Below are 19,288 nucleotides of genomic sequence, written 5' to 3' on the forward strand. Positions count from 1 at the left end.
AGGGACCATCGGCTGCGCCTCTTGCCTTGTCCAGTGGTTATCGGTTGGCCCCCTCGGTGCCGGCGGGGGCCGAGCGCCATTCATCTGCAGGGATGCACACGGGTTGCTGCAGTGGCTCGGCAGGTCAGGCAACATTTCTGGAGAAGGGTCTCGATCTGAAACTTCATTCATTCCTTTTCTCCGGGGATGCTGCCTGTTCAGCTGAGTTGCTACAGCGCTTTGTGTCTGACCCCGTTGATGGCTGGTGCTCGGCTTTCGCCGGCGCCGGGGGGGTTAGCCGGCGGCCGCTGGGTGGGGCGGGGGGTGTGGCTGGCAGTCCTCGGCCTGTCTGGGACTGGGTTCCTCGGGACTTCTCTGCCCTGGCTGTGGGCCCGCTGCTCCAGGCAGGTGTCCCGTCGGTCCAGGGCTGTCGGTTGGCTCGGTGGGGCAGACGGAGTTGAGCTGGGGTTGGTGCGTCTTATCCGTGCTGGTTGTGGGCCTGTGGACCGCTGCTCAGGGCCTGTGTCCCATCGGTCCGGGGTTGCCCCGGATGTCTCCGGCCGCCCCCCAGGTGGGGATGGTCCAGTGGGGGTTCGGCAGCGTTTGCCGCGCCGGGGACCTGAGTTCAATCCTGGCTGTGGATGAGGCACGGGTCTGTGTGCACGCAGCTGCCGAGAAAGTCTCTCCACAGGTCCAGTCTCTCCCATCTCCCACTCACATCTGCCCCCTTTCTCTTGCTGTTACACCCCGCTCTCCCACTACCTGGCTCCACCGTTCCTCAGATTCAATATATTTTTACACATAAATTATGAATAAAGATAAGAATTCATACACAGTTTATACAGCCAGCACATCATTCGCTTTTTCTTTATCGCGAATGACCTTTGAAAAATCCCATGATTCCTTGCGTTTTTCGGAATACCAAACTCGCTAATACTCTGGCCAGTGCCGATCACACTGCTGTCAGAGTGGGGTGCATGGGTACTTACTTTGAGCAATGAACTAAGTTAATTGCCTCAAATCTAGATGTACTGTGGTCTTTGATGGCTGCCAATGGAAAGGAAAATAGGATGAAAGTAATTGTGGATAACCAATCAGCTATTGCTAGAAGAACACAAAAGGGAAAAAGGATCCAGAAGGGTCTCGACCCAAAAAATCACCTGTCCATGTTCTCCAGAGATGCGGCCTGACCTGCTGAGTTACTCCAGCACTTTGTGCCCTTTTGTGTATTAACTAGCACTTGCAGTTCATTGTTTCTCGCTTTTGCCAGAATTTGACACATGTTTGTAGATTAGGTTAAATTTGGCATTTGGGTTCAAAACTTAACTGATGTAAGGTGGCATGATGTAAGAAGTGCAGAAAGAAATGCCATGGGGAAATGCCATCTGGGCATAAATAGGCCACAAGTTATTCATAAAGTCTTGCTATTCATAAAGTTGTCACTTTTCCATCATTTTCCCAGTCTATACAGGGGATTGAGGATTTACAAATAGAAACATAAAGCCACTGCAAATGAGGTCAGATTTCCAACCAAGGCCAAATTCAACTTCTGCAACTGTGTAAAAATCTGGCTGTGGCTTACTGGTTGATCATGATACAGTATGTTTTGTTGCATTCTCCCAACAATTGGGAACATCAGATTCAGATTCAGATTCAATTTTAATTGTCATTGTCAGTGTACAGTACAGAGACAACGAAATGCATTTCTCGCATGAGGGGATCGATGAGCTCAGTAAGTAAATAATGTGCCAGTGATCAGTGTGGTCTCAGGATTAATTGTGTAAGAAGGAGCTGCAGATGCTGGTTTAAACCGAAGATAGACACAAAAAGCTGGAGTAACTGTGCGGGATAGGCAGCATCTCTGGAGAGAAGGAATGGGTGACGTTTCGGGTCGAGACTGAGGTTTGGCCCGCTGAGTTACTCCAGCTTTTTGTGTCTATGTCAGGACTAAGATCTTGGCTGTGTGTGAAGCAGCAAAAATGAGCAATCTGTAAAATTGTGAAAAGTAGTTACTTTTAATAAAAATTGATTTCTCTTGGTAAACATTTCAAATGTGCTTATAATTAAAGAGGGATCAATAAAAGGTGGTTGCAACTGAATGTGATTATGTAAAGCATTTCTGAAATTATATTGGTGTGCATCATTTGAGATTATCATATTATTCAAATATTATTTAAAATTTGTATGATGGCATCTATAAGTGTTTTATCAATATTGCAATCTCTTAAAATACATGACAGGAATAGTGCAGAAGGGTGTTAGTCGCCATGCATTTCCAAAAAACAGGCAATATGTTAAAATACTTCACCCTCCCCCACCCCTCCTAGTTTAATATAGTACTTTGAATAACTAAATTAAATCAATTTCCCTTTGTATCAATTCTTGAGTGTACTTATATTTAAGGATGATCAATTAAAGTGGCAAATTCACATAGCTGGCTAATTACTTGTCATAACGCTATAATCTACATGAGGACTTCTTAACATCAATGTTGTATACAAAGGTAACTTGCAAACTACAGTAGGCACAGCTATTGAACTATTTGAAATGATATGTATTTTATTCCAGTAAAGCCTACCCTTCTCTCTGTATTGTTGATGGAAAGTGTGTAGCTCCTGGTTCAACTGCTGAACATCAGTTCTTAGTGCTGTATTTTCTCTTTCAGTCTGAATCTTGTGAGTCTGCAAATCCTGTAGCTCTACTTGCAGGTCTGCCACTACGCTGTCCAAATCTTTCATCTCAGACATTTTCTCTTTGATATGTTCCTTGGATTCCTGGAGTTCGGCCTCTAATTTCTGTAGGAGTTGATCTCTTTTCCATATTGCCTATAACAGCAGGAATTAAATGTACTGTATTAATGTTCTCTTCAGCACAGAGCAATACTATTTCAAAAATTAAAAGACACAAGTCTTTCAAAATCAAATGGTTAATTATGCCCAGGATGGTTCATAAGAATATTCTCTTATTCAAGCCTATGTATCCCTATGCAATTGACAGCATAGGCCTATACAGTGTACAGTAATGATATACAGTGCAGAAGGAATGTTTTGATTGCAGAATTGCTTCTGGACCCCATGAAATCTCACGCCATCAGGTCAAACACACGTAAGGGGACCATTTCCTGATTTGCATCTACCATATTCTCTTAACACCTTTACATTAAGAACACATGGAAGAAGCACTGAAGAAGAGTAAGGACCCGGAATGCACTCAGAAGTACCACGACTGTCTAGACTGATCGAGTCTTGGAGGGTCTAGCTGCTACAAATGTTCTGCTGTAAATGATGAGTGATCCCACATGAAGAATATATGTACTTTACCTAAACCTCACCAATTTATGTTACAGATGCACCTTTCTGTAACACGCTGGGTAGGAGTAATCTCTACACAGTTCTTTTGTCTTATTTTTATAGCAAGGACATCCATCATTGCTTTGTGGCATCACCATGAAGACGAATGGCATAGATTCAGGACAGATTTTGCTGCTTTAAACTGGCTCTCAATTGTGTCATAGGCCCTGGCAATAGGCAATCTAAAATCTGCATGTCTACTGAGCACAAAAAAATTCCACTGCAATTCCTTTGTGGAATGTTACCTCTTCCTAATTTATACTCTATATTTCTAATCAGTGCCCTATTCTCTTAGCTAATTGATAACTAAAGACATTGAGTAAAGAGCATAAAAACACCAATACACTTTAATATTCATCTTTAATTATACCGGGTTCTCAATTGGATTATTTAAATCTTAACTTTTCATTTTTTCCTTTAATAAAAATACTTTGCACCACTCAGATCAGTAAGGTTTCTCATTTTGAACTGGGAATTTCAAATGTTTTCTCTTTATATTTAATTTTATTGTTTTTGACCATATTTGCTTCACTATGATAATATGAAAGCATTAACACCAACAATCACATTTGGAAAGTATATAATGTCTTCCTTTACTTTTCAAATGTAAATCCATGTTTCCCTATCATAAATAACCATATACAGAATCCAAAACTATTCCATATATATAATAAAAGAGAACTGACTAAAAGTTTGTTTCAAAAAAATAAAGGCAGTGAGAACATCAGAAAGAGGAAAAAAACTTCACAAGGAGTTGGGACGTTATCGTGGTTTGATTGAAGATATTAAATTATGGCCATTTTAACCATATTCAAAGTCTACTTACAGGATCCTGCAATTTTGAGATTCAAGCAGAGCTTCTGTAATGCATTCTCCACCTATTTACAGGCTCAAACGTTAAAAACAATGCTTTTAAACGTCAATTTTGTTTTTAAATGGTCGCTGTTTATATTTAAAGGGCATTTCTACAAGACAGCCATCCAAGCTCCTGCATTTGACTGCTGGGCTATAAAGGAGACCAATGAGAGCTGCCTGTACTGGCAGCACTTAAATGAGGCTTGAAGCTTAATTAGATTTGAACCTCTGGCCATCACGTTTGGATTAACTGAGACCAACTGCTGTTTTCCAGAATGTGCAATACCTAGACCTAGAAAATTGGCCATCCAGCACCTCATATTCCGCTTGGGCAGTTTGCACCCTAGCGGCATAAACATTGACTTCTCCAATTTCTGGTAGCCCTTGCTGTCTCCTCCCCTTCTCAGCTCTCCCTCAGCCCTCTGGCTCCTCCTCCTCCTTTCTCCTTTCTTCTCCCCACCCCGCCCATCCTACATCAGTTTGGAGAAGAGTTTCGGCCCGAAGTGTTGCCTATTTCCTTTGCTCCATAGCTGCTGCTGCACCCGCTGAGTTTCTCCAGCACTTTTAACTGTCATCCTTATCTGGAGTTGTTAAGTATTAGTATGAATGATATCAGGTGGCAACCCTGTATGAGGTGCCAGGCTAGCAAGGCCCAATACCTAAGAAAGCCTGAGACCAAATAACTCATAAAATATCTGATATACTCTGGCTAAATTAGCGCCACTATTGAATCTTAACTGAATTAGTAGCAAAATAAATACTTTGTCTCTGAAATTAAATCAGTTTTTTTTCCTTATACCTTAGAAAATCAAATCCACTGCAAATATTCTTGGAGGTCCTAATCAGTCACTGTAATCTGCAGATTAGCAAAATTATGGATTTACTGTGTATTGGTCCTTCACTGAAGTTGCAATGAGCATTTTAATAATTGTCTTTATCATATATGTAAACAGACCTGATCCGTTTGATTGCAGCTTTTCTGAGAATCTGCAAGGTCATTTTCAAGTTGGGTAATTTGCTTTAATATTTGTTCAAGTTCCAGGTTGTGTTTATTTTCAGAGCCTGCTGCATTCAGTTGAAGGGTTTTCGAGGCTTTGTCAAGTTTCTCCACTTCAAGTACACATTTCTTTCGTTCATCTTCAGATTTAGTTATTTCTGCTCTGAGATCGAGTATGGTTCGTTCACATTCTCCGAGTCTATTGATTTTTTCATTACAGACATTTTTTACCGACTCAAGTTCCTGTCAACCACAAGATAAAACATGAAAAAAAACAGAAAAAGGAAACATCACACAAGATATCGACCACCATTTTGTTAATAACATTGTGCAAGCCATCAGTAGATACCAATTGTAAAAATATAGCTATTAAACACGCAATAAATATTTTTACATTTTTTTGTAATAGGCATAATGATTTTAAATATAATCATTAGGAGACTAATGCCAGTGCAAAACCATGATAAAATTATTCATTTTATCAATGTCTGATCTAAAAATATAAGATTTCTTTAAGTGAGTTGTTATAGTTTGAGGCAATGTGAGATATTGGAAGTAGCTAAAACCAACTCGATGCATTGGCCACACCATTTACATTCTGCCTTAATTACTTTACAATTAAAGAGAGTAATTCAATGAGAAGGAAAATGAAGCAGGATGTAAAATCGTTTGCTGGTTACAACTGCTCAGTATCACTCCTATGAATATTATAAAATTAATCATACTCACATGACACCTATTACATAAATAGGTCAAATTTCTGGAATAAGTGTCACTTTTGTCATGAATTACACAAACACATCTGATCTATTTAAATATATTTCTGCTCCTACTAGAATTCTAAAACCAGGGGCCACAGTCTTAGAATAAAGGGGAAGCCATTTAAGACTAAGGTGAGAAAAAACTTTTTCACCCAGAGATTGTGAGTTTGTGGAATTCCCTGCCACAGAGGGCAGTGGAGGCCAAATTACTGGATGGATTTAAGAGAGAGTTAGATAGAGCTCTAGGGGCTAGTGGAATCAGGCATGGTTATTGATTGGGAATGATCAGCCATGATCACGATGAATGGCGGTGCTGGCTCGAAGGGCCAAATGGCCTCCTCCTGTACCTATTTTCTATGTTTCTATGTAACATGCCAGGAGTGGCAGCAATGAGAATTGTGGCTATTATTTTTGTTGTAGGTGTGGGTGTGGAGGACATCATTGCCACGTCACTTTCAATGAAGGTAACAACTGACAAATGTCAACATAAGGCTGACTTGCACTGCATTGTAAACCAATCAATATTATGCTCTACTCCACCTAGAATCAGATTGAAACAAATTTAAACAAAATCCCTTTCATTCAGAGCCCTCGTGGAGTCAAAGATGAAAGCCTTTCATCAAAACACCTTGGACAAGCTTTGACGTCAAAAATGATGCACAATATACCAAGATTTATCTTCTTCAAAGAATTAAACCAATATTGGAAAGATAAAATAACAATTTCAAACTTACATGCTTTTATACTTGGCTGGGAGTTAGCTCTCTATTTATATGAAAGTAGTAAATTTCGAAAGAACAAAACCCTTTTTAAATGAAATAGCTATTTTAAAGCATAACATGAAATAAATGGGAAGGTGCTTCCAAGATGAACTTCGAGAAAACATTTAAAGAATAATTGAGGCAGCAATGGCACACTTAAAGAAGTTTAATGCTATGATTCAGACAATGACCAGAGAAATAATTTTACCTTGATTTGAACCCTCACAGCTCATATAATCACAAAAGTTTGGCATTACATGCAGTTTAACAGGGCTGCCAACATTGGGTGAGAGTTGGGAGTGAGAAATTGCGAGAGACCAAGCCTGAGGGTGCGTAGCGACTGGGGGGGGGGGGGGGGGAGTGTGTCCACCCACCCATTCGTACGGAAACTTTGCATTTTTCAGCCTGAAATTGTGCAATAGGGTGCATATTTTAGCGAGTCTTTTAACTTACACTTGAATGCAATATATATGCTTTAAATTGGATTAGCTATGAATAAGGTTAGACTAAATTACATTCCTAATTACATTCCACAATAGGACCCAGGCTCTGATCAACACTTACAGCACATGATCTTAGTGTATTCATGTATGGAAATCAGGTTAAAATCAAACACTTGGCCCATGTTGACCAACCTGGGTCTCACTGCACACCTGGTACTACTCCTGGCCCTGACTCCAGTTGCATACCTTCTCTCATTCCTGTCCCTGAGTCCAGCCTTACACCTGGCCCCCTATTCCACCCTGCTCACAGCTGCTTACCTGCTTAGGTTCCCAGTGCTGAACACTCCCCTGTGACTGCACACCTAGTACTATTCCAGACCTTGACTCTGGATGTATACTTGGCCTTGCTCCTAGCCCCTTTGCCCTGACAATATATCTGGCCCACACATAAAGCCCCATATCTGACCCCCTGGAATTAACCTATTACGTTCAAGTCCACAGGTGCTTATCTAATCCAGTAATCCTTTACAGGGCACTTCACAGACCACATTTTGGATCACAAAATTTGCTACATTCATTGGCTTCCTTGTTATCTAACATGCTAGGTACTTTGTCAAAGAAGTCATCAATTGGTTGAACACAATTTCTCATCCATAAAATTATACTCACTCAGCTGTATAAGTATTCTGTTACCATTTCTTTCATTTTCCTAACAAACTGTCCAGAAGTCATTATCACCCCCAATATTTTCAGTACTTTGCTGTCTTCCTCTCAGCTGGGACTTTTCCGAAATGCAAAGTCCAATAACTATATATTTAAGCAATATTATTCTATTAAAAGTGATCTTGAGAGTACATAATATTTTCTGTGGTATTCAAACACAATGATAAAAATATCTTTGTTTTGATTGCACCTACCAACATGCATACATTATTACATTACAGTTAATATGTACAAAGGGCAAATTTTTGTTCCACTGCTCCCCATTCCCAATTACTTTTACATTGAAGTGATTGAAATCCAAGTGAAGTTTAAATGGCATCATAAAAGTAAAACCTCCAGAATGGATGATATTCATTACGTGGTTGGTTAGGGTCAGTATCAGCACAATTACTATATTAAACTTTGAATCTTCAGATGTCCTGGTTCAAGCTAAAACTAAAGACAAATAAAAATCTCCTCACACATTCCCCTGCAAGTATCTCTGTCACCTCTTTAAAATATGCCCCTTCTTTGAACAAGCTCTTAAATATAGCATCTGAATCTGTTTCCATCTGATTACACTCCTTGAGGATGTTCATCTACATGTTCAATTAATAAAACAACAAGATTGGGGACATTTCTATTCAATCTGTCAAAGGAATTAGGGGGGGGGGGGGTAGAAATAGTCAGTGAGGTAAGCAAACATAATAATTGAGTGGCAAATGACAATAGTGCCACCTTCCCAATATTTAACTGAAGGAAATAATGGGTTATCGGGGTGTATGTTGTGACAGACAGACTGACACCTTGCATGTCATTTTAATATTACACTTATCCCATCCCCCTGGATATTCCAGATTAATTAATTAAGGTTTTGTCAACTAATTACAAATCAGGCTAATTACAAATCAATAACATTAGCCAACTCTGAAACATGAAGTGCTGAGCATTGGGATCCAGACATCACGGACAACTGGCCTCAGTTCCCCTCTCACATCTGACAGTGTTCTCTGTCTGAACCAGGGTCTGTGGAGCGTTTTTGAAAGTGGGGAGGCTGAGCGATCATTGATCACTGGGCTTGGGAGCAACCGAGTGGGGAGAGGGTGTGGAAGTGTGGTGTCCCCCTCCCAGGGTAGGGACTTTTTGAAATTTGATGTATTAAAATCATGTTTTAGTGCATTGTAGAAGTATGATTTCAATGTTTTTTGTATGAAGTATTTTTAAGAGGTAACTTTTTAAGGGGTAACTTTTTCCACACAAAGGGTGATGGGTGTATGGAACAAGCTGCCAGAGGAGGTAGTTGAGGCAGGGACCATCCCAACATTTATGAAACAGTTAGACTGATACATGGATAGGACAGGTTTGGAGGTATGGACCAAAAGCAGGTGGCGTAGCTGGGACATGTTGGCGGATGTGGGCAAGTTGCGCCGAAGGGCCTGTTTTCACACTGTATCACTCTATGACTACATTATCCCTCCACCATGCATGAATGCTTCAAAATCAAGTGATCGAGTTTTATTGCCATATACTCAAGCATAGAAACATAGAAAATAGGTGCAGGAATAGGCCATCGGCCCTTCGAGCTAACACTGCCATTCAATATGATCATGGTATTCACCTAAAATCAGTACCTCTTTCCTGTTTTTTCCCCATATACCTTGATTTTGTTAGCCCCAAGAACTAAATGTAACTCTCTCTTGAAAACATCCAGTGAATTGGACTGCACTGCCTTCTGTGGCAGAGAATTCCACAGATTCACAACTCTCTGCGTGAAGAAAGTTTGTCCTCATCTCAGTCCTAACTGGCCTATCCTTTATTCTTAAACTGTGACCCCTGGTTCTGAAATCCCCCAACATCGGGAACATTTTTCCTGCAGTTACAGTAAGTGAAAATCTAGCAGGCAAGCAGGATGCTTTCTCCAACCACTCCCATTTTAAGTCCACTATCTTCCACCGTTTCTACCCAGTGCTTGGTAATTACTTCCAGCAGCCACTGGTTGTCCTCCAGGATGCACCGAGCCGCAGACTGATCTATGCCGGTTACCTGGGCGAATTTGGCACAGAGACTAACACAGCAGCGGCGCAATGCTTCCAACGCCACCGATGGCCCGTGACTCTTGCACTGAGGCTTCTCCATGGCCGGAGCTGAAGTGAGCGACTCGCTAGCCCGACAAACACTCGCCAGCCCCGCTCCCCGTCCACATTTGTCCCCGCCGCTGCTTCTGCTTCCAACACCTATGGCCCATGCAGTTGATATGAGTTTCGACAGAGCGTGAGAAATTTGTGATCAGCGTGAGAATTTGGCGAAATACGTGATTCTCACGCTCAATGCATCGGAGTTGGCAGCCCTGCCTCTCTATCCCCACCCTCTCTCTCTCCCCCCTCTCCCTCTCCCCCTCTCTCCTCTCTCGCCCTCTCTCTCCCCTCTCTTTCCCCTAACTCTCTCTCCCCTCTCTTTCCCCTAACTCTCTCTCCCCCTCTCTCCCTCCCCCTCTTTCTTCCCTCTCCCCCTCTCTCTCTCCTCTCTATCCCCCTCTCTTCCCCCCTCTCCCTCTTTCTCCCTCCCTCTCTATCTCCCCATGCAGTTGATATGAGTTTTGAAAATTTCGTTGATCACAGAATTTCGCACAGTGTGAGAAATTTGTGATCAGCGTGAGAATTTGGCGAAATACGTGATTCTCACTTTGAATGCATGGGAGTTGGCAGCCCTTCCTCTCTATCCCCCCTCTCTCTCTCTCTCCCTCACTCTCCCCCCTCTCTCCCTCCCACCTCACTCTCCTCCCCTCTCTTCTGCTCTCTCTCTCCTCTCACCCCTTCTCTCCCCTCTCTATCTCACCCCTCCCCCTCACTCTCCTCTCTCTCTCCCTCTCTCTCCTCTCACCCCCCACTCTCCCGTCTCCCCCCCTCTTTCTCTCTCTCTCTCTCTCTTCCCTTCACCCTCCCCTTCTCTCCCCTCTCCCTCCCCTTTCTCTCCGCCCTCTCTCTCCCCCTCTCTTCCCCTATCTCCCTCCCACCTCACTCTCCCCCCTCTCTCTCTCCCCCCTCCTCTCTCCCCTCTCTCTCTCCCCTCTTTCCCCTAACTCTCTCTCCCCTCCCTCCCCCTCCCTCTCACCCCTCTCTCTCTTCCCCCCTCCCACCTCACTCTCCCCCCACTCCCTATCTCTCTCCCCCCTCCTCTCTCTCTCTCTTTCTCTCCTCTCTCTCCCTCTTCTCTCTCCCCATTCTCTCCCCCTCTGTCTCTCCCCTCTCTCTCCTCCCACCCCCTCTCTCTCCCCCCTGTCTCCTTCCCATCTCTCTCTCCGCCTCCCTTTGAGAGTCAGTGTCCCTTCAGCACAGAGACTCACAGCAGCGGCGCAAAGCTTCCGACGCCTCCGGCGGCCCGGGACTCTTGCACTGAGGCTGCTCCATGGCTGGAGCTACAGCGAGCGACTCGCCAGCCCGGCAATCACTCGCCAGCCTGCAAACACTCGCCAGCCCGCAAACACTCGCCAGCTCGGCAATCACTCGCCAGCCCGGCAATCACTAGCCAGCCCGGCAATCACTCACCAGCCCGGCAAACACTCGCCGGCCCCGCAAACACTCGCCAGCCCGCAAACACTCGCCAGCGCCGGCTCCCCGCATCTGTCCCTGCCGCTGGTTCTGCTTCCATCCCTCCTGCAGCCCCGGCTCTCCAACACCCGCAGCCCATACAGTTTATCGGAGTTTTGACATTTTCGTTGATCACAGAATTTCTCGCGACAGAGCGTGAGAAATTTGTGATCAGCGTGAGAGCGTGAGAATTTGTTCAAATGCGTGATTATCACGCTCAATGCGTGAGAATTGGCAGCCCTGAGTAATCAATAGCATTTGTTTTGAAGTCCTGCAACCTTCTGTTATTTTGTTCACAATTACATTTGCAATGAAAGCTACAATAAATACAAATTCAAGGAAATATTGTGAGGTTAAAATAAAATTCAATTCCTTACAGAGTTCTGATTTATTATTAATTTAATGCAAAACTGACCTTCTCCAAGTAATCAACATGTGCAACTTGTCCAACATATTCTTCATTTGAATGACCATGATTGATTTGATACTCTGCTAAGCCTGACTGGAGTTGTAGAATTACTTCATCTTGTTCTGCAATCTAAGTAATAATGCATTGATAATTAGCATGACATATAATTTATACCACAACATATTTGGAGGGAAAAGTCATTGTTAAGTTTTGTTTATTGATGACATTTCTTGTATCTGACGCAATTTATCGTATCTGACCTGCTATGCTTCTCTACCATGCTTAAGATGTAACAATTCAGCTAATAACGTTTCAGTCAGTCCTGAGATCCTAAAAGATATACCTATAATTGTTTCTAAAAGCTGCTGCAGTGATTCCAATAACAACAGAGTGCAACTGTCCATAGATTATTTCTCTAATAACTGCATTTAAGTTACCTCCTTTCATTTTTTAAATCTTTCTACCACTCTTCTGAGGCCCTCACATCCCAAGACTATTGTTGGAACTTATTAACCACATGCTTAATATCTCACTTCCATATAAGGCGAGCATCTCCTGCCACTACATTCAAAGCTGTGATCTTCTAACATACTTTACATTATCCTTGACCCAATACTACAAATTACTGCAACCTTTCATTACCAATGCAGAGAAGGGACCTAACTACCAATAATATTATTTCAACTTTTTTAGATGGATCCCTGACAGCTATGCAATAATGAGCTAGACAAAAATGCTGGAGAAACTCAGCGGGTGAGGCAACATCTATGGAGGGAAGGAAATAGACAACGTTTCGGGCCAAAAGCCTTCTTCAGAAGAAGGGTTTCGTCTGAAGAAGGGTTTCGTCCCGAAACGTTGCCTATTTCCTTCGCTCCATAGATGCTGCCTCACTTGCTGAGTTTCTCCAGCATTTTTGTCTACCTTCGATTTTCCAGCATCTGCAGTTCCTTCTTAAACAGCTATGCAGTAATCAAAGATCCTATAGCGAAGCAAGATAGACCACTCCTTCTAAATACAATGGGCTGACGTGTAGTTCGCAACGGAGCGGAACGTGGGCCTTTTTTTCATCCATTTCAGTAACCCGACCCGATTCGCAGTGTAATCAACGTTGCGGGGGACCAGTTTGTGTTAATAAATTATAATTCTGAAAATGAGGAGAAGATTTTTACCAAAGAACTTTGATTTTTACGAGGATATTTCCGTAACCGACTTCCGTCTCCGCACTAGTATCTTTGCTCCGCTATGGGGTCTTTGGTGCGGAGACGGAAGCCGGTTACGGAAATAGGGCCGAAAATTACCCATGAATCTGCCCATGACCGTACTACGTCTTTTTCATCGAGTGATCTATCTTGCTTGCTATAGAATCTTATAGAATGCATGTTAGCATTCATAGAAAAAGGATTTGAGTATAGGAGCAGAGAGGTTCTACTGCAGTTGTACAGGGTCTTGGTGAGACCACACCTGGAGTATTGCGTACAGTTTTGGTCTCCTAATCTGAGGAAGGACATTCTTGCCATAGAGGGGGTACAGAGAAGGTTCACCAGACTGATTCCTGGGATGTCAGGACTTTCATATGAAGAAAGACTGGATAGACTCGGCTTGTACTCGCTAGAATTTAGAAGATTGAGGGGGGATCTTATAGAAACTTACAAAATTCTTAAGGGGTTGGACAGGCTAGATGCAGGAAGATTGTTCCCGATGTTGGGGAAGTCCAGAACAAGGGGTCACAGTTTAAGGATAAAGGGGAAATCTTTTAGGACTGAGATGAGAAAAACATTTTTTACACAGAGAGTGATGAATCTCTGGAATTCTCTGCCACAGAAGGTAGTTGAGGCCAGTTCATTGGCTATATTTAAGAGGGAGTTAGATGTGGCCCTTGTGGCTAAAGGGATCAGGGGGTATGGAGAGAAGGCAGGTACAGGATACTGAGTTGGATGATCAGCCATGATCATATTGAATGGCGGTGCAGGCTCGAAGGGCCGAATGGCCTACTCCTGCACCTATTTTCTATGTTTCTATGTTTCTATGTGACCTGACAGAAGTAAATCAAATTATGAGAGGCATAGATAGTCAAAGATAGTCAAAACATTTTTCCAAGGGTGGAAGTGTTAAATACGAGACAATAAGTTGTTAAATACTAAGATATACTAATACTAATACTTAATACTTAGATATACTAAGGTCAGATGGGGAAAGTTTAAGGGAGATGTACAGTGAAAGTTTTTTTATATATTAAAAATGGTGGGTGCATAGAACATGCTGCCAGGCTAAGGGAGAAAACATATACAATAGTGGCATTTAAGAGGATTTTACATTAGCACGTGAATATGTAGGTAATGATAGAATATAGATCACATTCAAGCAGGGGAGATTAGTTTAACTTGGTATCATATTTTGCACAGACACTGTTGACTGAAGGGCCTTTTCCAGTGCTGTCCTGTTCCTTGTTCTATGTTCAATCAGAACACTTCACATTCTGCTTGGGTAGTCTACTACTCTATGGCATGAACATTGATTTTCCCATTTTTAGGTTACCTGCACTCATTGTGTTCTTTTATCTTTCTGATTCACCCGGCTTCTTTTGCCCCTCTTTTTCCATCCTCCATTACCCAGTTTTTCTGGGTTCCATCCCCCACTTGGTTCCATCTGCCTACACCTATACACTAAACCTAATGAGTCTCCTATCCTCCCCTCTACTGACTCTCTCTGCCCAACATCCCTCCCTTATCTGGTTCTACTTACAGTATCACCTTCCTTACTTATCAAATTCTCAAAATCTGCTGCTTCTTGTGGTGCTAGTTTTTCACCTCTCATGCTCTGTCTCTACATCCATCCTCGCATCCCACCAACCTGACTCCATCTGCCACAATTCTTCCTCCTTATCTGCATCTGCCTATCACCCACCAGTTGCGACCTCCCGACTTCAACCCTCCCCGCCCCTGTTCCGGCTGCCCATCATCATCCCCCTCCTCTCTTGGTTCCACCTTTCTCAGTCCTGATGCAAGGTCTCGACCTAAAAAAATCAACCATTCTTCTGTCGCCACAGATACCGCTCTACCCGCTGAGCTTCTTTCACAGTTTTTTTTTAACTCCAAATTCCCGCATTTGCGGTTTCCTGTGACCCCATAAATCATTCAATTAGGTACTGGGGTTTTGATGACTGTGAAAAACCTTCTCTATCTCTATCCTATCAAATTATTTAAAAATCTATGCCACTACATAAATTAATTCAAAAATACTCCCAACCCACTCATTGCTGCTGAATAATTGATTTAATAATTCCTGTTGATCTTATTTCATTAATAAATTTCAGCAAAGGCACAATATATTTCTTCCTTTTATTTCATTAATAAATTTTAATTCAATTCTCTTGGCTACTCTTTTTATTTAACTAATATATTTTGTCGGGGCTAATTTTTAATTTTTCAATTACTAAAATATAATTGGATTAAGTGACTACTATTTTTATTTAATTAATAAGTTTGGGATAAGGTATGTTATAAGTTGGCCACTGATTTTATTTCTACTAAATCATTCCATTAAATATTCAGTATTCCTTCGGATTACTTTTGGGGGAATGATCCAGCACTGAAGGAAGCCATTTGGCCTATCTTGCCTCAGGCCCACTGACTTGCTCTTTTCCTATAACTACTCAAACTTCTCCCCTTCAATTATTTATCCAATTCCCTCTTGTAAGTTATTACAGAACAAACTTCTGCTACCCCTTCAGATAATGCAATCTAGATCAAAACAAATTGCTCTGTAAATATTGATTTGGTTTCTTTGCCAATTACCTTAAATCTGTACCTTGTCTTAACAGCCTTTCTGTCCATGACTATTATTCATTTTCTCTATCAAAATATTTCATGCCTTTAAAAACTTCTGTCAATCTTCTCTGTTCAAAGGGTAATAGCCCTATGTTCTCCAGAAAACTTTGAACATTTTATCTCTCCAAGGCCCTGTCATCCTTCCTAAAGTGCATTTATCAGCTGAAGCCTAACCAATTTTATAAAAGATTTAGCATAACATCCTAGCTTTCCTGCAGTAAACCACTATTAATAAATCTAAGGATTCTGTTTGTCATTTCAACTTGGCCAGTCACATTCAAAGATTTGTGTACCTATGCTACATGGTTTCTCTGTTCAAACACCCAAATTTATAGTGGCAACTAACTGCTGGAAGAACTCAGCAGGTCAAGCAGCAACTGTGCAGACTAAGGGATGCTCCATGTTTTGGATTGAGACCCTGCATCAGAACCACAGTTTAATACTGGTTTAACTCTAATTCCTTTTCAGAATAAGGTTGCAATTTTTTCAAACCTCAACCCTCTGACAATACTCCCATATCCAAGGAGAATTGGATGATTGAAACCAAAGCCTCTGAGACTGTCATTCCTACATTCCACAATAATCTCTGAGATTCTCAAACTGGACTAGGTGATACTTCTATTTTGAGCATTGCCTATGTTTTAAGTATTGTCCCAGTATCTCTCATCTATTTACCTTCTCCTCCATCACTGTAGGGAAGACAAATCTAAATGTTTCACTCAGGCACCTGAGCAATTCCCTTGGTCTGCACAAAATTCCTTCACCTAAAAAAAAGTTTTAGGTTTAATTTTGCACTCTCCACTAGTATGGTGCTGCTTGGTCCCTAATATTTTGTTTTAACATTTCATTTGTTCTTTCTGTAGTAAGCTTGGTCCTCGACATAATAAACCAGAAGAATCCCATAAATTATTTGTAATTTATTTTAGACTTTCTAGGCAAAATTAGAAAATGGTCACAGGGATCACAAAATGTGATTAGCCTAAATGCAGCGATTACAATACAGCTTCTACTGGTTTTATCCACACTGTTCATTGAGAGTGCTCTAATTAAAGTTAGCTTGCTTTAGTTGTTTAGTGGAAGGGGGAGGAGGGAAGGGGGGGGATAGGGGGGAAGGGGGAAAGACAGGGTGACAGGGTGAACCAGGTTATGCTGGCATACATAAATTGATTGTGAGCAGGGAAACTGTGACGTAGGTGATGTGGCAAGAGAGAGTGCACTCAAAGGTTTTCTAATGCTATGCCAGAGGCATTGCTGCAAAACCTAGGAATGAGAAATGCCCCATGTCAATGGAATTCAGGAAGTCTTGTAGATACCTATTTAAAGAAGGCCTCAGGAGCAGTGTAAAAATATAAATGAAGAGGTCACTGGCAGGACTTAAGTCCCATAACAAGTTTGAATAATTCACCCAATTACCTATTGCTTCTCCAAATGTTACAATCACATCAACCAAAACAATAGGCACAATCTTAGCTCAATTCAACAGACCAATGGTTTCCCTTCTAATGACCTCTAGCAATCAGACTTTATGTGCTTCTATGTCCCCTCATTCAGTGAGCATTTGTAAACAATAGCAACTTCTTTTTAATTGAGGTAATGGGAATAAACATAGGATGGCAAGCACTGGATAGAATGGATGAATGTCTTTTGGTACAATTGCCAACTGAAGCCAATTTTGGATGATTTCAAGTTCGAGGATAGTAAAATAAGTGAGCCTTGGGGTATTCCAATCTAGAGTTGACAATAACATGGATGAAGGTTTCAGCAGCAGATGAGGTGAGGAAAGGCAAGGTTGGGCAATGCAAGTTATGTTGGAGTAGGCAGACCTACTGTGTAAATTATATTAGCACAATTCTTTCTTGTAGTTGTTATCTGAGAAATGCATAAAAGGTTAGTTGACAAGATTAAATATATATCTTGAATTGTCAAAAATTGAGATAATGCAAAAGAGCTTCTGAATAATGTTTCTTGAAGTTGTGTAAATGCAAGGATCGGTATTTGATGTTAATCACGGTATATATGAATCATTCTATAGAATAGACCTCTTGCTGGAAAGGAACAGTTGACATTGCTATAGATAAAATAAATTATGCCTCACAATGTAATAGATTCAAGATTCAAGAGGGTTTATTGTCATTACAGCCATATACACAGTACACAGTGCAATGAGATAGCGTTTCCCTAGAACCTCGGTGCTACATAGAACACAATTGGACAACATGCTACATATATAGATATACTACGCTATACACATGGTGCAAACCCTTCCTTACTAAAGTGCAACAAAGTAAATAGAAAATGTACAAAACAGCAATGCAGGACAGGAGACAACAGTGCAAAGCTGGTTGCTTTGCGGATGCAGCGTGTGGTGTAGATGTTTGAGATTGGGGGGGGGGGGGGAGGGGAGAGAGAGAGAGAGAGAGAGAGACTCCGATGATCTTTTCGGCTGTCCTCACTATTCGCTGCAGGTTCTTGCGGTCCATGCTAGTGGGATTCTATGAATGTGGCTAAATCGAACAAGGAAGGGTGGATTTTTGAAAAGCACCCTATTAAAGTTACATGCAGACTTCTAATGACTGGTCATAGATTGAATGACATATTGACTGGACTAACTGAATGGTGGAAAGCAATGCAAAAGAGAAGAACAATTTAGGCAAGTAGAAAATCAACATGAAGTAGATTCTGCATCTTAGTTTTTTTTTAAAGATATTTTGTTTTCTTAATTCTATTACAATACACGATGATTCAGAAGAGATTGAAAACATTGATCCGGGAGATTAAAAAAACCCCATTATGGATGGAAATCTGACATAAAAAGAACTTAAAATGTTGGAAATGTTCAGCAGATTTGAGGGAGAACAGGCGATAGATTTTTCAACAAAGGTTCATTGGTGAATTAAATCAACTAATTAAGAAACTGCAGATAAACCATCAAAGTAATTGGCAAGGATAAGATACGTATCTGCTATCAAATTAAAAATGCCAATCTAGAAGAAGGGCAACAAATGATCAAGCAGGATTTAAGAGTAGGCCATGCAGTTTGCATAGATTGTGTCTGTTGAATTGTTCTTACTTCATATATGTTACCTCACCATGTTGTGCTTTAAGCATGCATAATATTGAAGTTTAAAATAAAATTGTCTCGTTAACTTGCAATTAATTCTGCGTAGTAGCACTTTTGGAGGAATTGCGAGTATCATCTCCCAATAAAAACTTAATCTTCTATTTTTATGATTTTGCCTTTTCAAAATTTGTTGTATCAAGTAGTAACATATATACCACCTAAAAGTAAGCATCATATGCTTAAGAGGGCATTATTACAACAGACATAATTTATGAAATGATGAAAGCATTGGTGTTATATCTCAAAATTTAATTTAAATAGACAACATTTCAGAACTGAAAAGTTTATAGTTGGGAAATAAAAACAAGACCAAAGCCTATAAAATCTCTGGCAAGGATAATATGAGGTATTGGGTATTTGTTAAGTAAACAACACAGAAACAGATTGAGTACAAAATTAATAAGAAGCTAGTTGTTTGATGTAATACTGGTTAGATCAGCGATGTTAGATTTATGCCTGGCCTGCAAGTTGAAAATCTTCCCTATGGAATAATTTC

The 19,288-nt window shown here is 41.2% G+C and overlaps 1 protein-coding gene across 1 annotated transcript in view; it reads right to left on the reverse strand.

Moving 5' to 3' along the window:
• LOC116972561 (paramyosin-like) overlaps positions 1–19,288 on the reverse strand; it is a 407,834-nt gene that overhangs the window by 151,674 nt on the left and 236,872 nt on the right. The window contains exons 16-18 of the mRNA XM_033020381.1: positions 11,851–11,973; positions 5,140–5,424; positions 2,558–2,804 (exon numbers count right to left, since the gene is read on the reverse strand). Coding sequence (XP_032876272.1) covers positions 2,558–2,804; positions 5,140–5,424; positions 11,851–11,973 — 655 coding nt within the window. The remainder of the gene's footprint in view (positions 1–2,557; positions 2,805–5,139; positions 5,425–11,850; positions 11,974–19,288) is intronic.

This window comes from Amblyraja radiata, chromosome 4 (genome assembly GCF_010909765.2).
Source record: "Amblyraja radiata isolate CabotCenter1 chromosome 4, sAmbRad1.1.pri, whole genome shotgun sequence".
Taxonomy (NCBI): Eukaryota; Metazoa; Chordata; class Chondrichthyes; order Rajiformes; family Rajidae; genus Amblyraja; species Amblyraja radiata.